Consider the following 27,090-nt stretch of genomic DNA (forward strand, 5'->3'; position numbering starts at 1 on the left):
ATCACCACCGCTCTGCTGGCTATCCTCGCTCAAGGACCCCACGGGACGACTCGCTCGCTGGGCGTTACGCCTGCAAGAATATACCTTCTCCGTGGTATACAAGACGGGACGCTTGCACCAGGATGCCGATTGTTTGTCCCGCTACCCCGTCGACGACCCGGCTGATGCGGACACCATCACTTGCGTTTTCTCTGTGTCCAAGTTGCTCGAAATCGGCAATGAGCAACGCCGCGATCCTTCCTTACGAGCCCTCATCGACCATCTGGAGTCAACGCCTGGCGACGCCTCTCTCCGGATGTTTCTCCTTAAGGAAGGGACACTATACCGCCGCAATCTCGATCCACACGGCCGTGACCTTCTGCTCGTAATTCCATCCCACTTGCGGTCGACTGTCCTCCAACAACTTCACGACGCTCCCGTGGCTGGACACTTGGGTGTCTCGCGCACATACGACCGTGTACGCCGTCGCTTCTTTTGGCCGGGTCTCGCTCGCTCCGTGCGGCGCTACGTTGCCGCTTGTGAGCCCTGTCAGCGCCGGAAGAAGCCCTCCACACCTCCAGCTGGATGTCTTCAGCCGATCGACATTCCACCGGAACCCTTTTTCCGTGTTGGTCTAGACCTTCTTGGACCGTTCCCTCTCTCGGGCTCCGGAAATAAATGGGTCGCCGTCGCTACTGATTATGCTACGCGGTACGCGATCACCAGAGCCCTCCCGACAAGTTGTGCTACTGACGTTGCTGACTTTCTGCTCTATGACATCATTTTAGTGCACGGTGCCCCGCACCAATTACTCACTGACCGTGGCCGCAGCTTTCTGTCGGCAGTCGTCGAGGACATCCTCCGCTCTTGCTCGACTAAGCACAAGTTCAGCACGTCCTACCACCCACAGACCAATGGCCTCACGGAGCGCCTCAACCGGACCATCACCGACATGCTATCCAAGTACCTCGCGACCGACCACCACGACTGGGATCTTCACTTACCATATGTGACGTTCGCGTATAATTCATCGCGTCACGACACCGCCGGCTATTCACCATTCTATCTCCTATATGGCCGAGAACCCGCGTTGCCCTTGGACACATTGTTGCCCTCGGCCACACGTTCAACCACTGAATACGCCTGCGACGCGATCGCACACGCCGACCACGCGCGCCAGCTCGCCCGCACCCGTCTCGAGGCCTCGCAGGAGCATCAGAGACGCCTCTATGATTGCCACCATCGCGACGTACAATTTACTCCGGGTTCTCTGGTGCTTCTCTGGTCCCCCATTCGACGTGTGGGCCTTTCCGAAAAGCTGCTGTCCCGCTACACTGGCCCCTACCGGTAGTGTGGTGCGACAAGTGACCGATGTCACGTATGAAGTCATCCCCGCCGACCTGTCAGCGTCATCGTCGGCTGCAAGTGACATCGTTCACGTGGTGAGACTAAAGCCATATCACACACCTTTCGCCGCGGATGTGTAGATTAAGCACCGGGACGGCGCTTCTACTGCCGGGGGTGATGCTACGGAACAGCCGCCACAGTGTGGCTGCACTGAGGAGAAGAAAGACGACGTGGACACCGCTTGATATAGCGTCGTCATCATTGCCACTGCTTGTCTACGTGTAAATATATTGTAGACTCGTACGTCAGCTACACGTAACAATATAACCTCAGGTGCTCTCCTGAGGCCTCCGTTTGCCGGTTACATGTGGCCTCCTGGAGCAGTGCTTGTAAAAAATGCAATTTGCTTGTAAAAATGCAAGTCGTGCGATTTTTCTGCGTGTTGCCAGTGTCGATAAATTTGCCCTAGCGAACAAAGCGGTTACGGACTGTGTCTTGGATACGCTGAAAATATAAACCGTACTGCAAGTCTCTGAATGCGTTCAAGTTGATTAATCTGATATGGCTGGTGAGGATCCCATATAACACTAGCATATTCTAAAGAAGGGCGTACAACAGCTGTATAGGCCTTAAGTTTAACTGCAGGCGTTGCATGCGCCAATTTTCTTTTCAAAAATCCATGTTTTCGCTGAGCAGATCCACATATGTTGTTTACATGATTCTTCCAGTTGAGGTTATTTGAGATGGTGACACCAAGATACTTTAGTTTTGTCGTGCGGACTGTTTGTTTGTTGCCTACAAAGTAATTAAAACACAGTGGTATTTTATTGTTCGAGACAGTCATATACGCGGTCTTTTCAAAATTAATTTGCATATTCCATTTGGAGCACCAATTGCAGATTCCTTCCAAGGATTTATTCAGTAATTTTTGATCATCTATTGATTTCACTGGGCAGTACAATACAGTTGCCGACCATTTATTCGGACCTCACGGGGACTGCGGAAATGTCAGAATAAACAGGTGTCCGAAAAAGCAGATTAAGAAAAAAGATCCTTTATTTCCACGCACTTATTCGGGCTCGGCAGTAGGTGTGAAGAAATCGTGAACGCGCCGTTGCACGCTGTTCCGTTTACGCGCAGTCAGATAAGCCTGAACCTCGGAGAGGGTCGTACGGTCACTATAGGCGGCTGAAAGCACAGTCACTGCTTGTACATGCTCCGCATGCAACTGCAGCGTAGCACATGGTGCGTCATCTTCCGACTCGGAGTCATCGTCCGGCGGCGCAGCAGAAACCTGACGAATGATCTCGCCGTCGTCGAGTTCTGCGCATGTCAGTACAGCAGTATCAGCACCTGTGAAACTGTCAAATGAGACGGTGTCCGGAATTGCAATGCAACCATTGCGCAGGTCTCGGCAGAAAACTTTCGGCGTCAGTAGGGAGCACATCGGAAGGCGACAAATCCTAAGCCTCCTGTCACTCGCTTGCCGGCATTCCCCAGCGCAGTATGCGCGGGCACTGTCGGCGCCATTAGACACTTGACGCGATGTTTCTGTATGCCGCATTGCATCACCGCAACGTCGACACAGCACACAAAGCAAGCATCACCACGCCGTCACGCCGACATCAGTCGCACATACGAAAAACCTGGCCTACTCGCAGCGTCGTGCACGAAGAAACAAACAAATCAGATGCTGGATTGTCTTGACATGGCATACTAAGCTGAGACCGGAACTGCTGTAGCTACAAACCAGGCAGAAACGATGATGATGAGCAGGGATTTGCAGTAGCGCCACTTCGTGGGGCAGCAAGGAGGCTCCGTTCAAAACAAAAATGGCGTTCAGCAAGTCGAACCATGCAACGGTCAGAGTCGCTGCATGGTGCTCTCGATCGAGTTGGCTCAAGGAGTGTCCGAAAAATCAGACGAGAGGTTGCAAGGCGTCCGAACTTTCGGAAGGTATACATTATGGTCTATGGGAAGAATGGCGGTGCCGCGAAGCAGACCCAAATAATCGAGCATGTCCGAATTTTTTGAGTCCGGAAAATCAGTCGGCGACTGTATCCAATTGTCCGCAAATAGATGAACCTCAACACTAGTATCTATATGCTTGGCTATATCATTAATGTAAATCAAGAATAATATCGGCCCCAACACAGACCCTTGCGGTACAGCAGAAGAAACGGGTAAACTTTGGGAGTGTTGGCCATTAATTTCAACAAATTGCAGCCTATTTGTTAAGTATGCCTGAATCCAATTAATAATTTGTTTGTTGACCCCAAAGTCATAAAGCTTGCTGACCAGCTTGTTGTGACAGACCTTATCGAATGCCTTTGACATATCAATTGAAATTACGTCAACTTGCGCTTTCTAGTTGAATGCCTCAGCAAAGCTGTGGATAGTTTCAAACAGTTGGGTCACAGTTGATAGACTTCTTCGAAAGCCATGCTGCTTACTGTAGAAAAGATTATTATTTTCTATGTACTGAACTAACTCCTTAGCAATTATGTGTTCCAGGACCTTGCATATTGTGCACGTAATAGAAATTGGGCGATAATTCCCAATGGCAAGCTTGCTTCCAGATTTGAAAATTGGTTTTACCCTTGCCATCAGCCAGTCAGTAGGTATAATACCGCTATGAAGCGATAACGAAAAAAGCTTTTCGAGAAAGCATGCCACCCACTCAGAATAACGTTTAAGAAAAGCGTTTGGAATCTTATCCGGGCCCGGTGTCTTTTTGTCGTCTAGTCTTAGCAAGGCAACAATTATACCTTCTCTGGGGATAACAATATAGTTGCTGGAAAGATTCATCTGAAAGGTGACCGCGAGGTCACCTTTGACACCTTTGTCACCTTTGTCACTGCGAGGTCACCTTTGTATGCCGAAGGGGAAGGACGAACAGCAAACAGCAGCAGCAGCCTGATTCAAGCCCAGGTAACACACAAGCCTGCGGCCAGGGTAGCCGTCGCAAGGGTATGTGGCGGAGGCGTGCGGCAGCTAGCTCAAGTTCTTCCGCGGCCAGGCTCCACGTTGTGGCTGAGGACCCGCCGATTTTCGACATGTGGCGCACAGGCTTTGTACCGTTGTCTGTGCCGCCGTACATGCCGTTGAAATCTGCGGGCACCTCATTTCCATGGAGCTGGACCCGGGGGCCAGCGTGTCAGTAATGGCCGGGAAACTCTTCAGGCGTACTTTCCTCGACGTGTCTGTCGAGGCTTCGGGCGTGATGCTGCACAGCTACTCCGGCCAACTCCACCAGGTCCAGGGTCAGGCACAGGTCAGCATTCGTTTTGGTGAAAGGGAGGCAACCCTTCCCCTTTACTTAACGAAGGGGTCGTCGCCGATGCGGCTGGGCCGAAACTGGATTCATGCACTGGGCGTTTGTCTGCCAGAGTATCCGGAAGCCATCCTGCATGTGGTGCAGAGCTGCCAAATCTGCCAGGAGCATCAGCGAGCCTCGCGTCATGTGGAAAGCACCCCCTGACCGTTCCTACAGAGACCCTGGTCCCGCCTACATGTGGATTTTGGGGGACCCTTCAAGGGCCATTACTTCCTGGTGGTGGTGGACGCCTTTTCAATGTGGGTGGAGGTTCTACCTGTCACCGCTACATCGGCAGGCGCGACCATTGCAGCGCTAAGGCAGGTCTTCGCCGCCCAGGGGTTGCCGGATGTCATCGTGTCCGACAATGGTCCTGCTTTCGCCAGCACAGGGTACCTGGCCTGGCTGCCGAATAACGGAATCCGCCGGATGATGGTTCCGCTGTACCACCCTGCTTCAAATGGTGCAGCCGAGCGGGTGGTGCAAACCATCAAAGACAAGCTCAAGAAGAGCCAGACTGGGGATTTCCGGACGCAGATTGCCCGGATACTATTTCAGTACCGGACCACGCCCCACGATGTCACTGGCCATGCCCCCTGTGAGCTCCTGCTGGGTCGGATGGTCAAGACACCCTTGGACGTCTTGCATCCGGACCTCCGATCCACAGTGCTTTTGAAGCAGCTGAAGCAGAAGCTGGCTGCTGACCAAAGGGTGCCGTCCCGGGCCTATGCCAGAGTCGGGAGCTCCAGTTTTCGCCAGGAACTTCCGTCCTGGCCCACCCTGGTCTGCCGGACAGGTGGTGTCTCCTGCCAGCGCCTCATCGCTGCTCGTGCGCATGCCAGACGGGGCCATGTGGCACAGACACGCCGACCATGTCAGGCCTCGCCTCGGGACCTGGCCAGCACCCTCGACTGCCACTTCTGAGTTCCAGCCCGCAGGAGGACTAGCAGCAGCACCAGTTGCTTCCAGCGGAGCACCACCCACCTCGGAGGCGGCAACCGTTGCCAGTGGTGTGGCACCCATTGGACCGGTGTCGAGCCCAGCACCACTCACAAGGCCGACCACTACGGACTTTCCGGATGGAGCGAGGCTGGCTCAGGCAGCACCCGGCATTGCCACACCCGATCCATCAACACCGGTGCCCAGGCGGAGTACTCGACGGCGGAGGCCACCGGACCGTTACTCGCCTGGGTAGCAGGCAGCGTCGACCCAGCTAGGGTGGAGGCAGAGCCTCGTATTTTGAACATGAACGTTTGTTTTTTATTTAACAAACAAACTGGGGGTAAGGGGGTGTAGCAAGCATGTGACGCCCCCTCAGGCATAATGTTCGTTTGCCGCCAGGCTCGGTCAGGCAACATTGGTCACTGCGCCGCAATAAACACCGACGAGCACGGCTGCTCAGCGGTCAGTCATCGTTCAGCACCACCATGCTGCGGAGCATCTGTCCAACGGAGGTTGCCTCGAACCCTCCCTTGTTCACGAGCCCGGGTGGATCATGACAGTTGCTTGCTCTCGCTTTTCACCTGGCGGGAGCTCGCTAACAGAGCCAGGCGCTGCGCTGCTTTCCCCGCTTTACTTTCCCCCCTTCTGTCTTCTATCACAGCTCACGCACACTTGCTTGGCTGCTCACTGCCATTTTGTTGTGGCCTCATGCAGCTTCGGTAAGCTGGGAGTAGTTTTTTTTCTTCACCCCCCCCCCTCCTCATTTAGGACGCTGTCAGTGATGCATCAATGTGGTCACAGCGTATTAACCATGACCTTAAGAGAGAGAAAACATCTTTAATGAGCCTAAAGATAGCTTGATTTGCAGAAGTGGTTCCCTCTTCACGGGAATCCATGTGCCATCTTGCCTGCGACCGTCCTCTCAACCAACATGATCTGGTCCTAGAGGCAGGAGCTGTACAGCAGCGTCTCTCTGCTCTTGGGGGGGGGGGGGGGGGCGAGTAGAGGAGCCAAGTCTGGATTTTGTTCGCAATCTATGAGAATGTGCCAGAAGGTTCCTAGCTGTTCGCAGTATTTACATTGTTCGTCATATTGAGTTGGGAACATGAGATGAAGCCTCCTTTGGTGTGGGAACGTGTTGGTTTGCAACAATCTGAGTGTTATCTCTTGAGTCTGATCAACACTATATCAACATATTGTGAGATCGCAGTTTGATAAGGATGCTTGTTTTATGCCCGCAAGATGGTGAGGCGTAAATGTTTTGTCACTCGTACGTGCACGTCTGCTAAAGGCGTGACAATTGCGCTCTTCTGCAGTTCAGTTTCGGTTTTTGAATTGAAATTGTCCAGAATTCATTACAATGCAGAAAGTAGCAACGTCAGCTTTTTGGATGTCTGGAACTGGTTATGCAGGGATGACTGGCTTCAAATGTTGCATTAAGATCAATCATTTTGGTTCTTGGTACAGTGCCAGTAATGCCGTGGCCCGTAGATGTCAACAGGTCTGTTGCTGATGCATGTGAAAGTGACTGAGAATATTACTGGCCGCATTTTAGAAATGCTCTTTGTGGTCTGTGTGCCACCAGCGAGCTTCTGTTTTCGTGATTTCGCTTATCTCGAAATTTTTCAAGTTCTTGCAGCTTTCAGCCAACAGGGTCTTACTGTTAAGTATTAGGCAGAAAGAAGCATGCTACAGTGGAACAAACTTATAGCATTACTGGTTTTAGCAATACTTGGATGTAATAGTAAGCAGCCCAGGCACTGAACTTTTGTGTGTGTTCTATGGTAAAATAAACTGCTTACTACAATGTTCCCATCCCACATAGTGGCTATAGCAAATAAACCTGGGTATGGGGTAGTGTCTGTGCCAAAAAGAAATCAAATGTGAAATATAGGGGGGAAAAAAAAAATAGAGCCGCTTTGCTACACCTTTCCTTGTACCGTGCAGCCTGCATGGCATGCCTTTGTTGCCCCTCAGCCCCCACACGGCTTTGTTGTCCCTTTTCTCCACCCTCCGACATTGGCAGAGGGTGGAAGGTAGACAAGAGAGAAAGTGTGCCGTGCCGGATATGGGTGTGGCTGTTGCTCGTTTGGAACAGGGGACGTTGAATGGCGAATTGGAAAGGTAAATATCGCATTCAAGGTATCTATGGCTCATACTAGGTCTCCTTGAAAAATTATTTCGGTAATACATTCCTGGGAGGTACCATACTGATTCCAAGGCCTTTTGTGGGCTTCAAAGAAATATGGTTCGGGACCCCTTTAAGGTCATTAGCAATGTCAGTGTTTTCCTTTCCAATCTGGTTTGGTGAACACTAATATATTTAACTTTTCCTTTCTGTACAAGGCCTTTGATTTATTTGTAATCATGACTGTGCTGTGACTGTAGGGTGTGGCAAGAGCAATGCATACTGGTGTTACCATGTGACCCTGTCATGCAAAGTGCTACAGAAAAGCTTTGACAGTGGCCTGAATGCAACCTTATGCGTTCTCTTCATGCTCAAGTGCTGAGGCTCAGTTAACTTGTACATTAAGGCATTCTTCATTGTTTTTTGCCATGCATTATCCCATCAGTATACGGGAAAATTTGAAGCTGCAAGGAAATCATCATCTGAGAATGCACTAATTGCCGTAAACAGGCATTATTCTTTATCTTTATCATGAACATATGACAACTGGGAAGTTTCATAAAACAAAGCCATGTCTGCGAGCTTTATTTCATTTGCTTTAATTACATTTGCTTCAAGTGGCCCAATCACACTGGAATTATTTTCTTCCCTTATACTTAATAGTTGAAAACAAAGCTAGTCTGTCTTTTTTTTTCTTTTTTGCAGCCAACCCTCCGCAGCCACTAATGCAACAGGCACCGCAACTGGTGTCGCCGACTACATCAACTGGCTTCTTGCCTGTTGGTCATGCTGCTGCCTCTCCAGCAGCAGCTTCAGCTGCTCCTGGCAGTCGTATCAGGTATGTGTTGAAGGGACCCTCAAACAATTTTGATGATTTTTTGCAAATGTATTCTTTAGTGTAGGTCCCTCTGATCAATAAGTGACACATTTCAGCACTCAGGGTAAGGAGTGTAATTTTTTACAGTTGAACCCACTTCTAGCAATATTCAAGTGCCACGAAAATTTCATTGTTACAACCGATAATAGTTATAACCGGATTGCATGAAAAAATAAAAATAGGGGGATGGCAGATTAAGCGTTTCAGCGATTAAGCTGTTTGCAGAACTGCACTGAATGACGAGCTGGAGGAGCCAGCGAACAACATGCGAGCAATCTGTGAGCACCGCAGTTGGATCGGTTCATTCGTGTTTTGGAGGGTGGGGCTGTGTAGAGTTATAGGTTCAGCCCATTCATGTTTGGAGGGGAGGAAGGGCAACTGGAGAGAGCCGCATGAAGATAGCTGGAAAATGAGCGCGCGGCGGCTGTTGGAGCAGCGGCCCATTGTGGAGCGGCTTGAATTTCTCGTTTTCTTTTTTTCTTTTCAAGGATTTCGCATTTCACTACCTTTGCTTGGACACCCAGCAGCCAGACTTCATCGTTATACATCCCTGCCACAGACCTAAAGCCTTTTCTACGCCATAAATTGAGGAATCATTGGCAAAGCGAGTGGGATACACAAGCAATGAATAAGCTTCACATAATAAAACTAAAACTGGGAAACTGGATAAATGGGAAAATAGCAAAGTAAAAGGAAGTACTTCTTGGCCGATTAAGGATAGGCCACACATACGGTACCCACTCTCCTCTCTTGACTGGGGGCGATCCTCTAACTTGTGTTGAGTGCAGCAATAGTCTCGCAGTCCTCCATGTTCTTATTCAGTGCCCTGCAATAGAAACAAAGAGGAAAAAGTACTTCCCTTCTGTATATCGCGAAAATATGCCTCTTCACCCTGCATTCTTTCTTAGCAATGAACCGTTTTTTAATCTGCAAATAGTTTTAGATTTCTTAGCCGAAACCGACACCCTGAAAATCATTTGGCCAGGCAACTTTTAGCAAATGACTAACAGGCCTGCATTCAAGGGCTCTCTTGGAACTCTGGTTTCATTGTTATGCTTTGTTGCATCATGTTTTTAACGAAAGCCTATTGTCATAGCCTGCATCACTACCCAGTCAGCATCATTATTTTAGCACGTATATATTCTACGCCACTTACAGTGGAAGTTTTTAGGCCCGTTTACAGCCATATCACATCTACCATGATGCATTCATTGTGCACGTCATCCATAATACATCGTTAACATTACCACTTGTCATGGCGCTCTTTGGCCAAACCTGGCCCTTGCACCATAAAACACCACACATCATCATCATCATCACTTCATCGTTATAACCGATAATGCAGCATCAAGGCATTGTAGTAAGCAGTTGATTTCGCCATGAGAAACATACAAAAATTGATGGTGCAGCAGCATCTCATTGTTATAACCTATGTATTGTTAAAACCACTATCGTTATAAGTGGGTTCGACTGTATAGGGTTTTTAAAGTATGCATCACTACCGATCGCAGCAACGCCGCTCCCCTGAGTTTTCAGCTGCCCCTTTACAACCTACACAGTGGGATGTCATTTGGGCGAGCTATCCTATTGACTACCCATGTTGCATCACTGATCATTTTTCCAACTTTATGATGAACAAAAGTTGTTCATAATAGTTGGAATATTGGTTAACTTGTTTCTTTAAAAAAAGTAACAGAAAGAGAGCACACAACAATAATTTATCACTGCACTTGAGCACTTCCAGCACACAACAAGTGTCCGCTTGTGTTACAAAGTGCTCCGTATTGACGTGAGCTGCCCGGTCACTGTTGGTGTTGAGGTTTCTTTTCGCAAGAACCATGAATCACCCTTGTTGCGTTGTGGGCTGCAAATCTAGCGACTGGCAACATATCAAGCTGTGACATTGTGTCCCTCCGCAAGGCAACTGACGAGCGGAGTGGCTGCAGCACATTGGGCTGTCAGTATCCGGTCGGTGCCAAGACCTACGCATTTGCGGCAGTCACTTCACGCCAGAGGATTATTGCCACAATACCGTGCTCGTGCAATTATTGGACACAGGCGTGAATTTCCCCAGTGATCGTTGTCATTGTGGCGGGAATCCGGCGAGTTTGATGGTGGTGAATCGTTGCTTCCATTGGCAACGTGGAGCTCAGGATTGTGAAATAAGCACACTGCTATATGGGTCAAAACCCATCTCTTCACTCAACCGGCCCAACCACTCCTCAAGCTCTGGGTCTGTTACGCAAACAAAGGTCGAAACTGGGGTTGAAACAGAATGTTCACAGTGCACGCTGCTTTGACAGCTCTCGCTAGGGATTGACGGCCGGATGGCTTGTGGAGAAGTCAGAAAGGCTTCATGCTCTGGCTCCAAAGCACCAGAAGTAGACAACACGACGTCACATCACGATGTAAAGCCAATGAATGCAGAGCTTAGCTCCAATTGCCTCGGGGAACGAGCTGTGGAGGAAAATCATAGTTCAGTAGAAGGGTAACTTGTAATCGCCCGTAGCTCTCTTCGAGGGACCCTGAAACATGTTTTGAACATAGTAGTAAGAAAGCAGTGCTAATTTGTCGAAGAAGCTTCTGTGAACATGTGCGTCAAATATCACTACTGCGCTGCATGTGGCAGGGAATTTGCATTCTCGTGCCAAACACAGCGAAAAATCGGTTGCCCCCACTGCTGCATTGCCATCATATTGAAAGCATCTGGCCAAGCAGTGCTGTTGGCTGATTTTGTGATCATAAAAGCATTCTCAGTAATACATAATTGCTAATTTTGAGTTAAACTATTTTAAAAGCAAGTTTCATAAATTGGCATTGAAAAAAGTGGAAGCACAAAGTTTACAAATTCATAGGTCTGCACTAACAATAGATATTGCAGTTCTGTAAACTGCATCCGTTAGTGCATCCAAAGCAGACAAATTTGATTTACCAATTTACATCTTACGTGAATTTGTTACATTGTTTGCAAGGGTTTTGCAAAAGTCCTACTCACATATTAGTGGTCTATTTGAAAGTCATGTAGAATACATCAATTTTGTCCTCTTTAGATGTACTATTCATACAATTTACTGAATTGTGATATTGAGTTAGAGTTGTACACTTCATAGTATTGTTTTCTGAAAATTTGTGATTTTGAACAATTTTTATTAACGCATTGATGGCCTAAATCAAGAATTTGTTACCAGCAGTCACTAGATTCTAACTTTTTATTTTAAATGCAAAAAACCTCACCAAAATAGGAGCAGTGGTTGCCTAGAAAAAGGATTTCTCTTGTCCAATGTATTTAGATCAGAGCCCCCGAGCTAAAGCTTCCTCTCAAGTTTTCGGGACTTCCTTGCATCTTCATAAATCTACGCGTAGCACTCTCTCACTAATCTTGCATATTATATCTTCGTCACAGTTTGACTAATGCCTTTAGGAATGCAACCAGATTAGACTAGAGCGGGGTGCACACTGCCTTCGTCGCACTTCCGTGCTTCATAAGTTCCCATGTACCTTTCTCTCACTCTGTTTTTAAAGCATGAAATGCTTTTAGCTCCCGTTGTCGGCGACCTTCAAGTGACCTTGAGCTAAAAGCCAGAGCCGTTATCCAGGCACTGAAACGAGGACATCCGGGCAAGTTGTGAGAATAAAACGAGATTACCCCCTCCCCCCACCCTTTGTACAGGACTGCATTACATATGCTAGTTACTCCCAAACAAGTTACAAAAAAATATTGCTTCTGAGATCTTCCTAATGTTCGTTCACACTATCACTCAAGCTGTAACTTCTAGTATGCTGAAATTTTATTTGTCATTCCCAACAGGCGGCTTTCAAAAGGCAGATACAGGGCAACATACACTACAATTTTGGGAAATGGAATTTGGTGCGGATCTACAGTGCTCTTTGAGCTGCGGCGTGGTGTAACGCTGGAACCGTCTGATGCGCTGCTTTGCCCAAGGAGGTTTAAAAACCTCCGTGGCTTTGCCTTCATGGAGGGAGGAAAAAGTTAGAGAGCATTATGTTATGCAGCTAGCCTTGGCAAGAGAACGCTTCTTGAAGCCAGCCCTTTGCTCAGTGGTGGCCCAACACGTGACCTCTTGCGTCGAGATCACGGAGCAAGAATCGAGATTTGCTGAGATGTTTAGTCACACATCCTTCAGGCGCTTTTATTCTACCTAGGCAGCGTCCATATGGACCAGTGCACAGTATGGCATGGTGCAGTGTGTTGTTGTAGGGTATGCCGTTGCGAACATGCACTACACCCATTTTAACGTTGTGGCTGGAGTAAGTCTGCTTTGCTGGTTACCATTTCATGCTTACATCTACTCTCCATTACGGGAGGGCCAGCATTGTGCCAGCGGGACAGAAGCGATTGCTTTGCCTTGCTTTGTGTTGGGTAATACCATATTTACTCGATTGTAATGCGCACCCGTTTTCCACGACCAAAAAAAAAAGGAAAAAAAGAGTGCTCTAGATTTTAACATGCACCCATTTGCCGTGACCTAAAAAAAGAAAAGTCTTTTACAGTACCGCGCACCTCATTCTTTCATACAGAAATACAACTTTTTCTAATTTGGAAAAAACAGATGGGCGGTGTTTCGTTCAAACTTTCAGGCAGTGTTCAATGCTTCCTTTTGCAGGGACCTTGCAGTAGCAGACTTTGCTCACTTCAAAAATTTGTCGGAGTAGCTTTGCTCAAAGCATGGTCCAGAGTGATGGCCCTTCACTAGCAGCAGATGTTGGAGGGTTGTGTTGCACATTGATGAGCGGAATTCAGTCCTAGTTTTTCACACCATGCTAAAAACTCTCCCGCACTCTGCATTGCTATGCTGGGTCACGAGTAAATCCAGCATCACCTTGGCAACTCGGTGAAACATCTGCTTTCCATCAGTGTTTTTCATTTTTCCAACCCTAGACCACTGAACGTCGCACCTTTCTTCATTCAGAATGTCCTCTGGAAAACTATGCCTGTAGTGTGGCAAACTCGGCTTCAAGAGCATTTAAAGCATCTTCATCAGATTCATTGCCATATGAATCTCAGGGCAGCAGCTGAGGGAAACTCTGAATAAAGAAACGAAGACTCGAAAGTGACGCCTCTGAAATAAATTTTAGGTTGACCACCTCCGTATTCTTCAGAGTTGCGTTTTCAAATGGGAACTTGTGCCTCATGTAATGGCACACAGTGGTAAAGTAAGAGTGGACACAAGTGAAAAATTGTGTCTGATCATGTTGACTAAGTTTCTCTGCTGATGCTGCTGTACGACACCCAATGACCAGATCACTGTCTGCCTTCTGATTGCGGATATCTTGATACAGAACTTCAAGCGGAGAAGGAGCACCCTTTATAGTAGTTGGCAAGACAAACCTAGTCAAAAGCTCATTTTGGAATTGGAGCAGAACCGACTGCAGAACATGTATATTTGAGGCGCCTGTGATTTTAGCTGGCAATTGGCTTTCTCAAAAAGCGGGATCACACCCTTAAAAAAAAAATCTGGAAGCCAAGTTAATGTCGGAGGTAAAAAAATGAAGCAGCCTTTCTTCACGAGTCAGAACAGCTTCTTGTCTTGCAGACTCTGATAACACTTTGGCTTTTTTTACAGCTGGGGCATCCTTCTTCTCGGTTGGTGCTTTACGTTTGCGACTGGCTTTGTCGGACTTTGCACCTACTGATGGTTTGGGCCTACGAGGAATCTGATACGACTCTAAAAAGGATGGGCACTGCTTGTTTGCTTTGAGCTCACTTAAGAAAAAGCTAACCATATGTTGCCACTGGCCAAGAATTCTTGTCAGGCACTTGCCTAGCGACAACCAACGAATCGGTACATGCTTCAAAATTTTTTGCATTTCTACATTGTGCATTTCTTGAAATTTAGGCAGCTTGCCCTTTCGTTTAGAGCTTTTCTCCATATAATAAAAGATATCCACAAGAACCTCATCAAACTTAGCCGGCAAGCACGCGGCTCCTTTCTCAGCAGCAAGGTTAATTAGATGGCACGGGCAGCCAATCACAACCAAGTTTTCTTGCATCTCCTTTAGACTGCGGCGACGCCGTTTTTTCCCCCCTAACATAATGTTTGCGTTGTAGGCGCAAAATGTAATGCAGTTTGACACGGGCACATCAAAGGTCTCCATTGCCTTCAACACGAGGTTCCCGATTTTTCTTCCCATCGCCTCCCTGTGAAGTTCCTGAATGCTGAGTAACCTACTTTCAATGTGCGAGCATTCCTCGGCATAGTACGTCACCACGATCGGGTACAGCTGTGCAGTAGTGTTGTTGCTTCCGTCGACCGCAACAGCAAAAGCACGATGCTTGATGGTCTCCAGCATCGTGCTCTGCACCTTTGATGCCACATCTCCTACAATTGCTTTTGCCTCCATACGTCCACATCCATAACGCTTCGCCTCATCACATTTCACAAGCATTTTCCATAGAAGAGACCCAACGTGGTCGCTGACACTAAGGGGTAGGTTGTGTTTGACGAATCCCGTAAACAGACACTCCGCACGTATGACACTATCGTCGCAATTGTTTTGGAGAAAGTTCTTTGTGTTGCCTTGCTGCTCAGTGGTGCGAACACAGCTTTGATGCTTCACCGTGGAAACATTTAGTTTTAAGTTGCCTTTGCCACCGTGTGACACGCTGACGTCGCATCCACACATTGTACAAAGTGCAAGATGTTCTCCTTTTCTTGATGTCAAAAAGCATGGAAATTCAGAAGTATAAGATCGCAAAAACTTCTGCAGATACTTTTTCTTGGGCTTTGATAGCACCATGGCATCAAGCACACGAGGATTCTAACTTTACACGCTGCACCGCACACAGACGGCCTAGCCAACACTAATCATACACACAAGCAGCAACAACAAGATGCACCATGAAGGAAGGCATGCATGAAATGCAAGAGCTACGTTGGCTCTGGCTTTGGTTGGCTTACTAGGCACGGTAGTTGGCTCCTTAGTCGATGATACCGAGAGTGCTAGTGCGGCCGTTGTTGGTGATGCTGACGATTACGATGTGGCTACAAATTCTGCGGTGACGGTTTCTCAAAAACCATCAATGCACGAACAGAGACCACTTTTCGGGAGATATAAGACAGTGATCATACATTCGGAAAGTTCAGTAAAAAAATCGGGTGTCTTCCGGGCGAATCGGAAGGGTTGGCAGTTATGCGGTGCTTCAAGGCAGAAGTGTTAAACTTCGAAATTGTGAGGGTTTTACGTGTCAAGCCCACTACCTGGTTATGAGGCATACGGCAGGGATGCTCTGTTTTAATTTGGATCACCTGGGATTCTTTAACGTGCACTTTAATCTGAGTACGCGCGTTTTGCGTTTTGGCCTTGTTGATATGTGGCTGCCAAGGCAGGGATCGAACCCGTGACCTTCAGCAATGCCATTACCATAACGCAGCAGGTACAGAAGTGTTCATTTGATGGCTGGCTGCTTTCTTAGTATCATCTAGGTGCTGTGGTGCTTTAATGCAGCTTTGCATCCACACAACCTATGTCAGTTGTCCACTTAACAAATTTTGCATGGGGTTTATTTTTCAGAAATAGTAGAAATGTACTGTAGTGTACCTTGAATTTAAATTTAGCTAGTTTGTCCACAACTGCTGCCATGTCTTGTAGTAGCGTTTCGTTGCCTTATTACGTCGCCTTTTCCCTCTTCGTCCTGCCCCATGTATGCAAGCTGTGAGTGAAGAGTGGCAAGGCTGCTTTTACTCATTTCATGACTGCCTCGACTCTATCCATTCTCTGCCTCCTCTCCCTAACTCCTCTCTAACATTCTCTTTACCTCCCCTCCGGACTGTTGCACATTAGTAGAAATGTAAGTGCTGCAGTTTCTGCGATGCCTTTGAGAGGGGTTCATGGTTAATCACAGCAGTCAAGTGGGTATTGCGGCGATAACCAGGCAGCTCTAATGGGAATTGTGGTGACTAGTGGAAAGATCTAAACGAGTTTCATTGCCTTACCTCTCTTCTATGTTCCCGCCACGTATATACGCACTCTAAACCACCTCTCAATGTGGCGTGCAAGACAGCAGCAGCAGTGGAAAAGTTAAAGGAAGAGGCAAAGAAAGCTTTGTTTTAAAATATTTTTTATCTGGATGCAGTTTCAATAGGCAGGGCCAAAAAGTATAAATGCACTTAAATGTGGTCATTATAACCGATACATCGTCCTACAGTGAAACCTCGATATAACGAACCTTGATTTAACAAAGTTCGTGATGTAACAAACTATTCTCATTTTCAAATTTTATTTAATTGAAAACTGTATGTTTTTTTTGCTATTTTGAGGTAAGTTCATGAGAAGATTTCAGTGTAATGAAGTTTTCAGCCATTTATTTCAAGCATGTACTTGGAGCCTGTATGGCTGGTTAACCTAGCAAAAAACTTAAAAAATGACTGCCGAGGCAAAAGTTATTTTCAAGTATCCTTCCGCATGCAGAAACGCCGTCGAAGCGTGCGAGCCAGAACGCAGTAGGAAGGAAACTCCATTCTACCTTTTGTTGTGTTAGTGAGCAACTTGCGAGGACATGTGGCAGCTTGGAGTGCTCCCGGAGAAACACAAGAGCTGATGAATCCTTCAATGCAAGGTGGATGCGGAAGGAGTGAATGCGTGGTAACCTGATCGAGCACATGTACGGGAAGTGGTGTAGGAGACACGCACCTATCTGCCCTCTCCCCCTATGCATTCGTCTCCTCGTGTACCCTGGCCGTAACTGCGTATGGTGGTCTGTATGTGGGCTGCACGTTGTATCTTAAAGGTAATCTAAGGCAGGTGCTGAGGTATAATGAAGATCGTTGGTATTTTGATGTGCATTGTTTTCCCCCACCTCTAGAGTTGGAGGTTTTGTAATTTTAAGTTTCAGAGTCATGGTGCAAAGTGTTCGCTCGCGTGGTCACAGCGAGTGTTGTCACTGTAAGCGATTTAATGTAGTGTTTTATTGCAAGTACAATTTCATTATATTGAGGTCTGACTGCACCTGAAATCGTTAGAAGTGGGTCCAACTGTATCTACTAGTTCTTAGCACTGTAACTTGAAGAATAAAGATATCAAAAATGTTTTGCCAAAGACCAAACTTCTTCCTCAAGAAGTTTATTTTTAACAAATGGCAGTTTACCCCCCAACTTGTTCTTTTGCTGAAATGCACTTAGAACATAGTCAGTGTTCTTCAGTTTGGTCTGTTGGCTGGTGCACAAAAAGACAAAAAGTTGCTTACTTCTGTTTGGTCTGCAGCTAAAAATATTATGGCACATACCACCCCTTTCCCATCCATGCTCAGCACACTGAGCTAAAGTAAGGATGCTTCTAATTTTAGCTGCAACCTAAAGAATGTGGGGTTGCATAGATGTCATACAATGAATTTGTTGTCTTGCACTGAGCACAATCTGATCACCAGATAGCATCAAACACGACATTTCTTTTGGATAGGGTCATAGGCATGGTACATCCAGGCAAGAAAAACATTGTAAAATTCATGGGAGATGCTATAATTGGCATTAGTCAGGTTTTCATGCTGTTTGCTTTCAATTTCTTTAAGACACGCTTTGAGTGTGTCATGACAGGTGGTTAAACTTGTGGGGTCTCAAGTGCTTGGTAAGAAAGGAAACGACTGCACAGTGGTGCAAACACAAAAGAGGCACTTAGTGCTCATTCTATAAGAGTGCTAGTTAGCTGAAACACAGGCAAGGAATAGTTTCTTGATGAAACAGTGCAGAATTGAGGAAGTTCGACTCACCATTCAAGGTTACGCAGTCAGTGTTCACTCATGTTCAACACTGACACCTAAGTTGTTTGCTGGTGTGGTCCCATGAACAGAAATGCATCCAAGCGATCTTGTTCACACATGAAAGCGCCATGCTCTGAAGCTGGATGAGGAGCCCTTCGTGGGACAATCTTGTGGAGCGCACCGAGGTTCCACAGCTTAAAAGAAGGAAGCAAGTGCCTCTTGCACTCAAGTAATACACGCCGTCAAGTGGCGCTTGCATTAGAAAAATCGCATCATCTCTCATTGCAGCTATACTTGGACTCTACAGTCCAAGTATAGGAACTACAGCTTGGACTACTTGGAACTACTTGGAACTACAGTTTGGACTCCCCTTCTTGCGAGTGTGTTATGCAGGGAAGTTAAATGCCAGGGGATGCGAGAGAGTCTTGCCTTCATCACAAACTGCTAAGGTGCTGATGTCTCAGTCTCAGCAAGCAATGTCTCAGCAAGCAATGACTCACTGCTGAATGCCGCAGTTATTATTTAAATTTGGAGCCATCATGTGTGCAGCTTTGCTGCTCTGCTCATTACATTCACTGCTTCTGTATGTGTATACTGTATATCCTCTGTAATGTCCAGACTTGGTAAATTACATGGGGACTCGTACACTTTTTGGAATACTGCACTTATGCCATAGATGGTCTTTATTTGGTTTTTAATCTTGTAGAAAGATGTGAAAAAGATTTTTGTGAAAAATCCTTGTATGTTTGCAGACTGTGCACATACAGTTGAACCCGCTTATAACTATCCCAGGTATAACCAGTTATTGGTTATAACAATCACATTTCACTGCATTTATGATTTTCTGTCCCTGCCTATTGAAACTGTGCCCAGACATAATGAACATTTTGAAAAGCTCCGTACTGTTGGAACAAATGCTTCAAAACCGGTCACGGTAAAAGGAGGGTACGGAAGCGCAACCAAACTGGGCACATGGCAGTGCACCCCCCCCCCCCCCCCCCGCTCCATTACAACAGTGACGAAGATAAGACTGCAGAGAATAATGAGCAGGGCTGCGTGCAGATTTCAAAGGCCACAAAAGTCACTTGCTTTCAGCCATGCTAGGGTAACCATGCTTTCAAGGCTTGTCTCCAGCATGCTTCAGGGTGAGACAGTACAGTGGCCGTGGCCTCCGAGATAGCACTGGTGTACGTGACTGTGCAATATCAAAGGCCACGACAGCGGCACTCTTGTTATTCCGCAGTCATTTGTGTAGTAGTGCATACAATATGCCTATTTTGACTATTTCAACCAATTTGAACAAACGGCTGCTCAAGCGTTGCCAGTTTATCATTGCTGTAGATATTAATGCGGCCTGAGTCCGCATGAACTCGATACAATGCAGCTCTGTCACACAGCTGCAAAGAGTCGGTGGTTACTACCACGGTGTCGGAACGAAATGCTTTTCGTTCTGGTTTTAGTTTTGTTCGACTGAAAAAAAGTTCCTTTCCTGTTCTCCTCTGAACCGAAAAAAGAAAAAAAATATCTGTAATGGTTCGTAACGGTTTTTCCTTGCATGCTGGGCACCACTTTGAAAGAGCTATGATGCCGCATTTCGTTCTTTAGATAATGTTTTTAACTGATACTTGCAGCTAGATGCGGGAAAGTGCCAGGAACAAAAATGAAGACGCTAAAAATACAATTTCGGGCCAAACATGTGTTGAGTTGTAACAGCCAACGCCAGCTTCTGTGTTAATTTTTGCATGTTTTGAAGAGAGAGTTACCATATAACGAAATATTCATACAATTATCACTTTTTGTGGAACTACCAAGTTTGTTGCTGAGAAAAAAAGAAGAAAAAGAGACTAAAGTGAGCACTTATGAATGCATTCTCAAAAACATATAACATAAAATTCCTGAAATTTAAGTGCCTCCTTTTTTAATCTAATGCACCTAGAAGAAATACTATATTCAATTTGCATTTGAAATTTAAAATGTGAACACCTTCTAAACCTACAATCTTGGTGCCTATAATTTCAGATTATACAAAGTAATTAAAGCTTATGCCTACATTTTTGTAGTTGAAGAGGAGAAGCAGAAAAGCATGCCATTTTAGTAGTGCTGCCATGTTATGTCTGTACCATGTGCTTTCTTCCTGTGTTTAGGAAACCATCAGTGGGATCTAGTGCTGCTCCTCAGCTTCCAACCACAGGCAAGTAAAATGAAATTTTCATAGTAACATTATTGCAGTAAAGTGATACTTGATACCATTGTCTGTGTCTGCATTTTTGAGAGTTAAATTAGTTTGCTACAAATCATTATCTATAATTATCTTAATTACAGTACATAATTAGCTAATTATGCACTGATTTAAATATTTTTGCCCTTTCCATGCCACGATATTATCCCAAGCTCTGACCAAAAAATTGCCAAATTTTTTTAAAAGACCCCAATGGCTAACACATTTTTCCTCCTCAGAAAGAACAAACGCACTTCTGCTTCCGCTGTCATTGTCTGCTGCCATCTGCCAAAAGCATGAGTAAGAACTTAACAAAACTAGGCTTGTCCATGCAATTGCTAAAAAATGCAGAGGACTGCTGACAAGCTTGGCTTTCATCCTTGGCCATTTTTACCAGAAACGTGGGTGAATCCAGCTCGTCCAAGACACAGAATAGGTTAAGAAGGTTCCCATATATATATATATATATATATCACACAGAATACTCTAGACTTTACAAAAGTCTTAGCGGGAAGGCCAAAACAAACAAAATAACTTCAAGTATAATACTACAAATATAAAGAAAGATAAAAGGTGGAGATATTTGGCTATTGGTACACGTGACATTAGAAGATTCAGTCACAGCAACAGTATAAGAAGCTTCACATAGGAAGTACTGGAAATAGTCGGCCGGGATGACTTTTGGGCAATTTAATCGAGTCCTCACCTGTTCATTGAAAATAAGAGTACTTAAATGCATAAGTTCTGGCTAAAAGGTGTCAACATTTAGTATAAGCTGCAGTGGCTACGAAGTACTGGATATGATGTACAATTTTCTGAAATGATAGCATCTGTGGAAGTAGTCTATAGAGAATACCATACTATGTTTGATTAGAAACTGCATTAAAGTCATGGATATTTGTCTAAATGTAGCACCTTCATTTACACATGAATAAGATCATTTAAGCTGCAATAGTGCTGATGAATATGCCATGTTAACTATACATAAAAGTTTGACCTGATACAAATACAAAAAACATCCTATTGTATTCTTTAGTTCAAGCCACTTATCATTTTTGTAGAGAGTATGAGCCAATGGATGTAAATACAAAGCTGATTTGTGTCCTTCAGTGCCACTCTCACAATGCTATTTATGAGGGGAGGATGAAAGCACACTCAACTGGGCTGCATGCAATTGACTGTCAGCTGAAAGGTTACCATATTTTGCATGACAATGAATATGGCGACAGTAGAAGAAAAAGATTGTCAGGAAGGCTAAGCACATAGAATGTATTGTCACGCTCAGTATGAGCTACTACGCGAAAGTGCACGGCAACGCAGTCGCACGTTACAGCTCATACTAAGCGCAATAGTACCATTGGTTAATGTATGAATTGGTGACAGCCAAATTGGTGACAGCCAATTTGGTCAAAAACTTGGTCGTAGTTGAGACTCACGCCACTAACGCCAGCCACATCAGGATGGGGTTGACACGTGGCCATGCCATAAAAACATAAAAGGCATGCGCTGTTGGTGTTTTGGTTCATGACATTTATTTATGAGCTGTCATTCTCAAAATTTCGAGGAATAACATTGTAAAGAATGTAAGACAGCGTATGCACCACGAGGGCCTGTGCAGAAGTGGTTCAGAATGATTATTTGCCAAGTGATGCCCGTGGCGTTGACACAGGATTTTCTGTGACATGGGGCCCTGAATGCTATCGTGTTAGTATATGACAGGAGTGTGGTACAAACGATAGACGACCAGAGAAGCTCGTGTCAACATTTACACTTCGTCGCATATATACAATGCCCTCTGGATGCCCTAGCTAGGCATGACCCCCCACAAATGCAATGCAGGAGCTGCCGTGCCTGTCTCCGTGCTCCTCTGCAACAGCAATGACAGTAGAGGGAGGATGTGGGCAGAATGTTAGTGAGGGAATAGAGAGAGAGAGGAGGCAGTTTTGTGAGCTACAATGCTACAACCCAGAATGGCGATGCAGCGTGCATTTAGTGCCAAGGAGACGGAGGCTCGCATAAAGCGTCGAGTAAAGCAAGAAGAACAAACACAAGCAGTGTGGGCAAGGTAACATTTCACATCGCATCACGACTGTTGTAAGGTGTCAATAAATCACCGCGAAATGTCATTGAACGCAAACAGCAGACAAACCTTTGCTTACATCGATTCCCAGAGTGCGTGGGATCTGCATATTTTTTTCTTTTCTTTTTATGTTTACATCTTTGTTCGTTTAACAGAAATTCGCAAGAGCGAAATAAACCACGACAACCCTCTTCAGCCGCCTGGTTGCTTCCCATGGTTTTTAAGGAAGTGGTACAATTTGATGCCGACATCCCCTTGACGATTGTGACAGTCCTTAACGCAGCAGTTTCTGCGCTTGTTTGTTTTGTTCACACTTCTCACGGAGGAGCTGCCGAGAGGATGAAATGAATCCATTGAAAAATTGGAAAAGAAGGCTTTCAGGTGGGCCTGAGCGCAATACAGGCAGTGGGGGAATGGCGGCGAGGGCCTACTCGCGGGGGCTCACCACCGCTGCTAGGTGGTGTGACATGTACAGCCAAACTTCATTGCAGGGTGCCTATTGGCCGAGGGGTGCGGCGCTCCCTAGCTGGGGCACATAACAATGAAAAGCAGACTGAGGGCACCGCGAGCGACTTAGAACCTTTTTAACTGTTTTTCACTCATGTCCAGGGCTTCATTATCTTGTTGCCACTGTGGCCTCTGGCTCTGGTTTTGCTTTTGTACCGTTGGCATGAATAGAAACGCATTACCGTAACGAACGCCTTTTACATGTAATTACAGTCAACGACCGATTTTTTGGACATGCCTGATAATTCTGATGCCTTCGCGGATCTGCCACATACCCGATAGAGTCAGTGTTTAAGAAAGGCTGGAGTTTCGGACGGAAAACGTTTCGCCGTCTCATTTTCCAGACTTTGTCGCCGTGACTGCAGGTCCGAAACGACATTAATCAAAGCCACTGCCATTTGGATTTTATCGCAGCCTCGAACCGGCGCTCTCGCGCACTGGTTCGTTGGCCACCACCATCGCGGGAACGCTAGGCCTAACTGCTTTAGACGCTCGCTGCCAAGCTTCTCGCTGTTTGGAGCCGTTATTTTCATTGAAAAAATTTGCCACTGTCAGCAGTAGAGCCGAATCCACCTTTGTAATCCTGGCTGATGGCTTTGAAGCGCAGAAAGCATGCCACGTTGCATAATGTCAATTCCCGAAAGTCAGCTTCGCTGCTATACTCCTCGTGCGCTCAGTTGGGGGCGCCACGGCTTTCCAAGTGCGCAGCGCCAATGCGGCCACATCGCGCATTTTGTCCCTGTTCCCTTCCCGGCACGCAGCTCGAAGTTGTCGCGTTGTGTGCAGTGAACGTCGGTGCGTGAAAATGGCAACGCAAAACGAGCCCCGCTTGCTGTTTTGCGGCTACGGACGAATAGCAGACGTTCAGGAATACTTCAAATGAAGTAGTTTGCTTGGTGGTGGCGACTTGTACTCCGCTAATCACGTTTACTGCGTGAGAGTAGAACTACACAGTGCCGTTGGTCCGTAGGAAATCATAGGAAAATGCATCGCACAAATGAAGAGCCAAGAAAAGTAGCCAAGAAACGCGCAGCTGCGCTTGTTCGGTCCAATAGCTGTCGATCTTACAGAGGCACCTGCTTGTACACATTTCTCAACAATGTTGGTATGGCAAACTTGCGTAGATGCGGCGCCTTCTGCTGTCACAGAGAGAAACAGAGTGCAAACACCTCCGTTAAAATCTGCATCTGTCTGGGTCATCTGAAAAGTTGTAGAAAAGCATCTCGTCAAGTTTTGTTTTAAGTGCTTGGGAAGAACTTGAACGCATTGAAATGTTGCGTTAATCTCAAGCAAAAGAATAATATCTTGGTTGATAGGAAGAATTTAGTAATGAGATATTAGTTAAATGGAGTCGCGATCGAATACATGTTCCCTGCCATTAGGACCACTTATGATCTTTGGTGCATGAAATGAAATGCCTTGAAACACTGCTTGAATTCAGACACAACACAGTGCTTCCAGCAAACACTTACAACTGGTGTGTGGCCAGAGGGTGGTACATCAGGACAAGTGTCACTCCCAAATAATTTTTTTTCTGTTTACTATGGGACACCAAGCACGAGAGGTAAACACCTGTCTACCCAGCACCTATTCCGTGTCAAGGGCGCGCCTCATCCGCTAGGCCACTGATGCAAACGAAACATGCCTGAAGGCTAGTCTCTCATGATAATAATAAATATATAACACTTTTGCTCACCACGTATGCGGATGTGCCAGTTTCTTCCGGTGAGGCAATGATTTCGTCGGCGAGGTCAGTCGAGGAGTTCTCAAAGGAATCCACAGTCGCCGTGATCGCGCTCTTGGATGTCAGGGCTTGAAGCACTGCGCGACGTCGCTAAACCCTATAAAAAAACAGCTGTAAGCACTCTTAATGAATACCGCAATACGTTTTCGGTTTTCATGGAGACGCAACAATTTCTTTGAACTATCGGTTGAGCTGCGCTTCAAAGTCGTAAAGAACTGTAGCATCGCAGCAATTTTTCTCACAGCCGACTCTAACCACTTCACTGGTAACCTTTCTACTAATAACACTCACCTCTTATATCTGTCGAGCTTTGATGCCGGTAGTACTGCATCGCATCTTCTGTAACACGGCGGAAACACAGTTGGCACATATGCAGGATGGCCGGCAATCATGCTCGATTTGTTACCGACAAAGTGAGCACTGCAGATGACTGTCTTGCGTTGCACTGGTTGCCACAAATCTCCATTCGGGCTAAAAATAATAAAAGGAAACAAGGGAACCAACAATGTGTTAATATTACCTTGAGAAAAAGTGATAGAAACCGCGCGAAGACAGGACGCGTTTGCTTACCGGTCGCGCCGAACGGCAGCGATCCAACGTTGTCACCGATCAGCCTCGTACAATTTTCAAGGAAAATGATAAAATTGCACCTTCAGCAGTTTCCCGGCCGTGTTCATGTAGCTGTTATGACATCCGCACACGCAACAGTAGATAGAAGTCTACTGTTTTCGCCGCGTACACACGCTTGCGCTGCTAGGGGTCATCGTCCACCTGCTGCGGCTAGGCGCGGCTGTGCGGAGGGAACAGGGACATTTCGCCAGCCGCTGCCGCAGTGGCGCTGCATGTCTGATTTAAAACAGCAGCGCTCGAGGCCTATACAGCAATGTTACGCGGTCAAGCATACCAAGAGCGTGAAGGGGCAACTGTCGCGGGACATTAATTAATTTATTTATAGTACCCTCAGGGCTTACATGAAGCATTACAGAGGGAAGGCGCTAATAGATACAGATAACTATACAAAGAAGTAAACACAATAATAAGATAACACTGCATAGTCTAATGTGAAAATAACAAGTTAGAGCGACACAGTAAGCATATCATAAAATAGACACAATATAATACAGACGGGTAGTACAGACGAAATATAAATGCGTAGTATACATAGTGAAAGTTAGAGTGAGAAGATAAGCACATATTGATAGAAGGTAAATCATAATACAAGGTATACTGTTTGTAGATTAGGTAGGTAGTACAATGGAAATAACTTATAAACACTACTGGTCAGAAGAAAACAGAGCTACTCTACATGTGTAAATATATTAAAGTCAAGGTATACTAGATAACGTTAGTAAGTGGCTTGCGGAAGCCGTTGGCGTTAATAATACAGACTAGTGGATCCGGTAGGTGATTCCATTTCTGGCATGTTTTTGAATGAAACAAGTTACTATAGGTAGATGTTCTGGGGGATGGGATTTCACTTTATGACGATGGTCCAAGTGTGCAGAAGTAAAAGAGGCTGGTTCGATGTAGCTTGATTTGAGTGTGGGAATTGAATGGTATATTTTATGGAACAAACAAAGCCGAGCGATTTTTCTGCATTTGGTAAAGGGATATATATTGAGGGCAAGTTTCATGCTAGTTACGCTTGCTGTGCACTGGTAATTAAGAATAAAATGAACAGAATGATTCTGTACGGCTTTTACGGTGTTAATTAGTATTAGTTGACGAGGGTCCCATATTGATGATGTGTATTCTAGATTAGATCGAATGTAGGTGACATATAGCTGTTGCTTTAGAGAAGGAGGTGCTTGCGGGAAATTGTGCTTCAGGTAGCCCAGCATGCGATTAGCTTTTGATGTATGTTCAATATGTCGCTTCCATGAAAGATTATTTCTGATGTGCACTCCGAGGTACTTATAACATGATACTGATTCGAGTGAGATGTTGTTAACATAGTAATTAGGAAAAGTTACTTGGTTACGTGAGATTCTCATGAATTTACATTTTGAGGTGTTACGATTTATGTGCCAGTGAGAGCACCAGGTTGTTACGTTATTTAAATGTGATTGTAATGTAACCATGTCAGAATCATTAGTTATCTTCTGGTAAATAACGCAATCGTCGACAAATAAACAAGCAGAACTGTTGATTTAATTAGACAGGTCATTAATATAAATGAGGAAAAGTAAAGGCGCTAACACAGAGCCTTGAGGTACCACCGATTCTACTTATAACTC

The 27,090-nt window shown here is 45.9% G+C and overlaps 1 protein-coding gene across 7 annotated transcripts in view; it reads left to right on the top strand.

Moving 5' to 3' along the window:
* The window catches only part of LOC142579570 (uncharacterized), a 303,963-nt gene that overhangs the window by 51,692 nt on the left and 225,181 nt on the right, over window positions 1-27,090 (top strand). For all 7 annotated transcript variants that reach the window (XM_075689924.1, XM_075689954.1, XM_075689963.1 and 4 more), the window contains exons 12-13: window positions 8,418-8,550; window positions 20,449-20,495. In XM_075689924.1, coding sequence (XP_075546039.1) covers window positions 8,418-8,550; window positions 20,449-20,495 — 180 coding nt within the window. The remainder of the gene's footprint in view (window positions 1-8,417; window positions 8,551-20,448; window positions 20,496-27,090) is intronic.

The sequence above is a fragment of the Dermacentor variabilis genome, chromosome 1 (genome assembly GCF_050947875.1).
Source record: "Dermacentor variabilis isolate Ectoservices chromosome 1, ASM5094787v1, whole genome shotgun sequence".
In the NCBI taxonomy this organism is placed as follows: Eukaryota; Metazoa; Arthropoda; class Arachnida; order Ixodida; family Ixodidae; genus Dermacentor; species Dermacentor variabilis.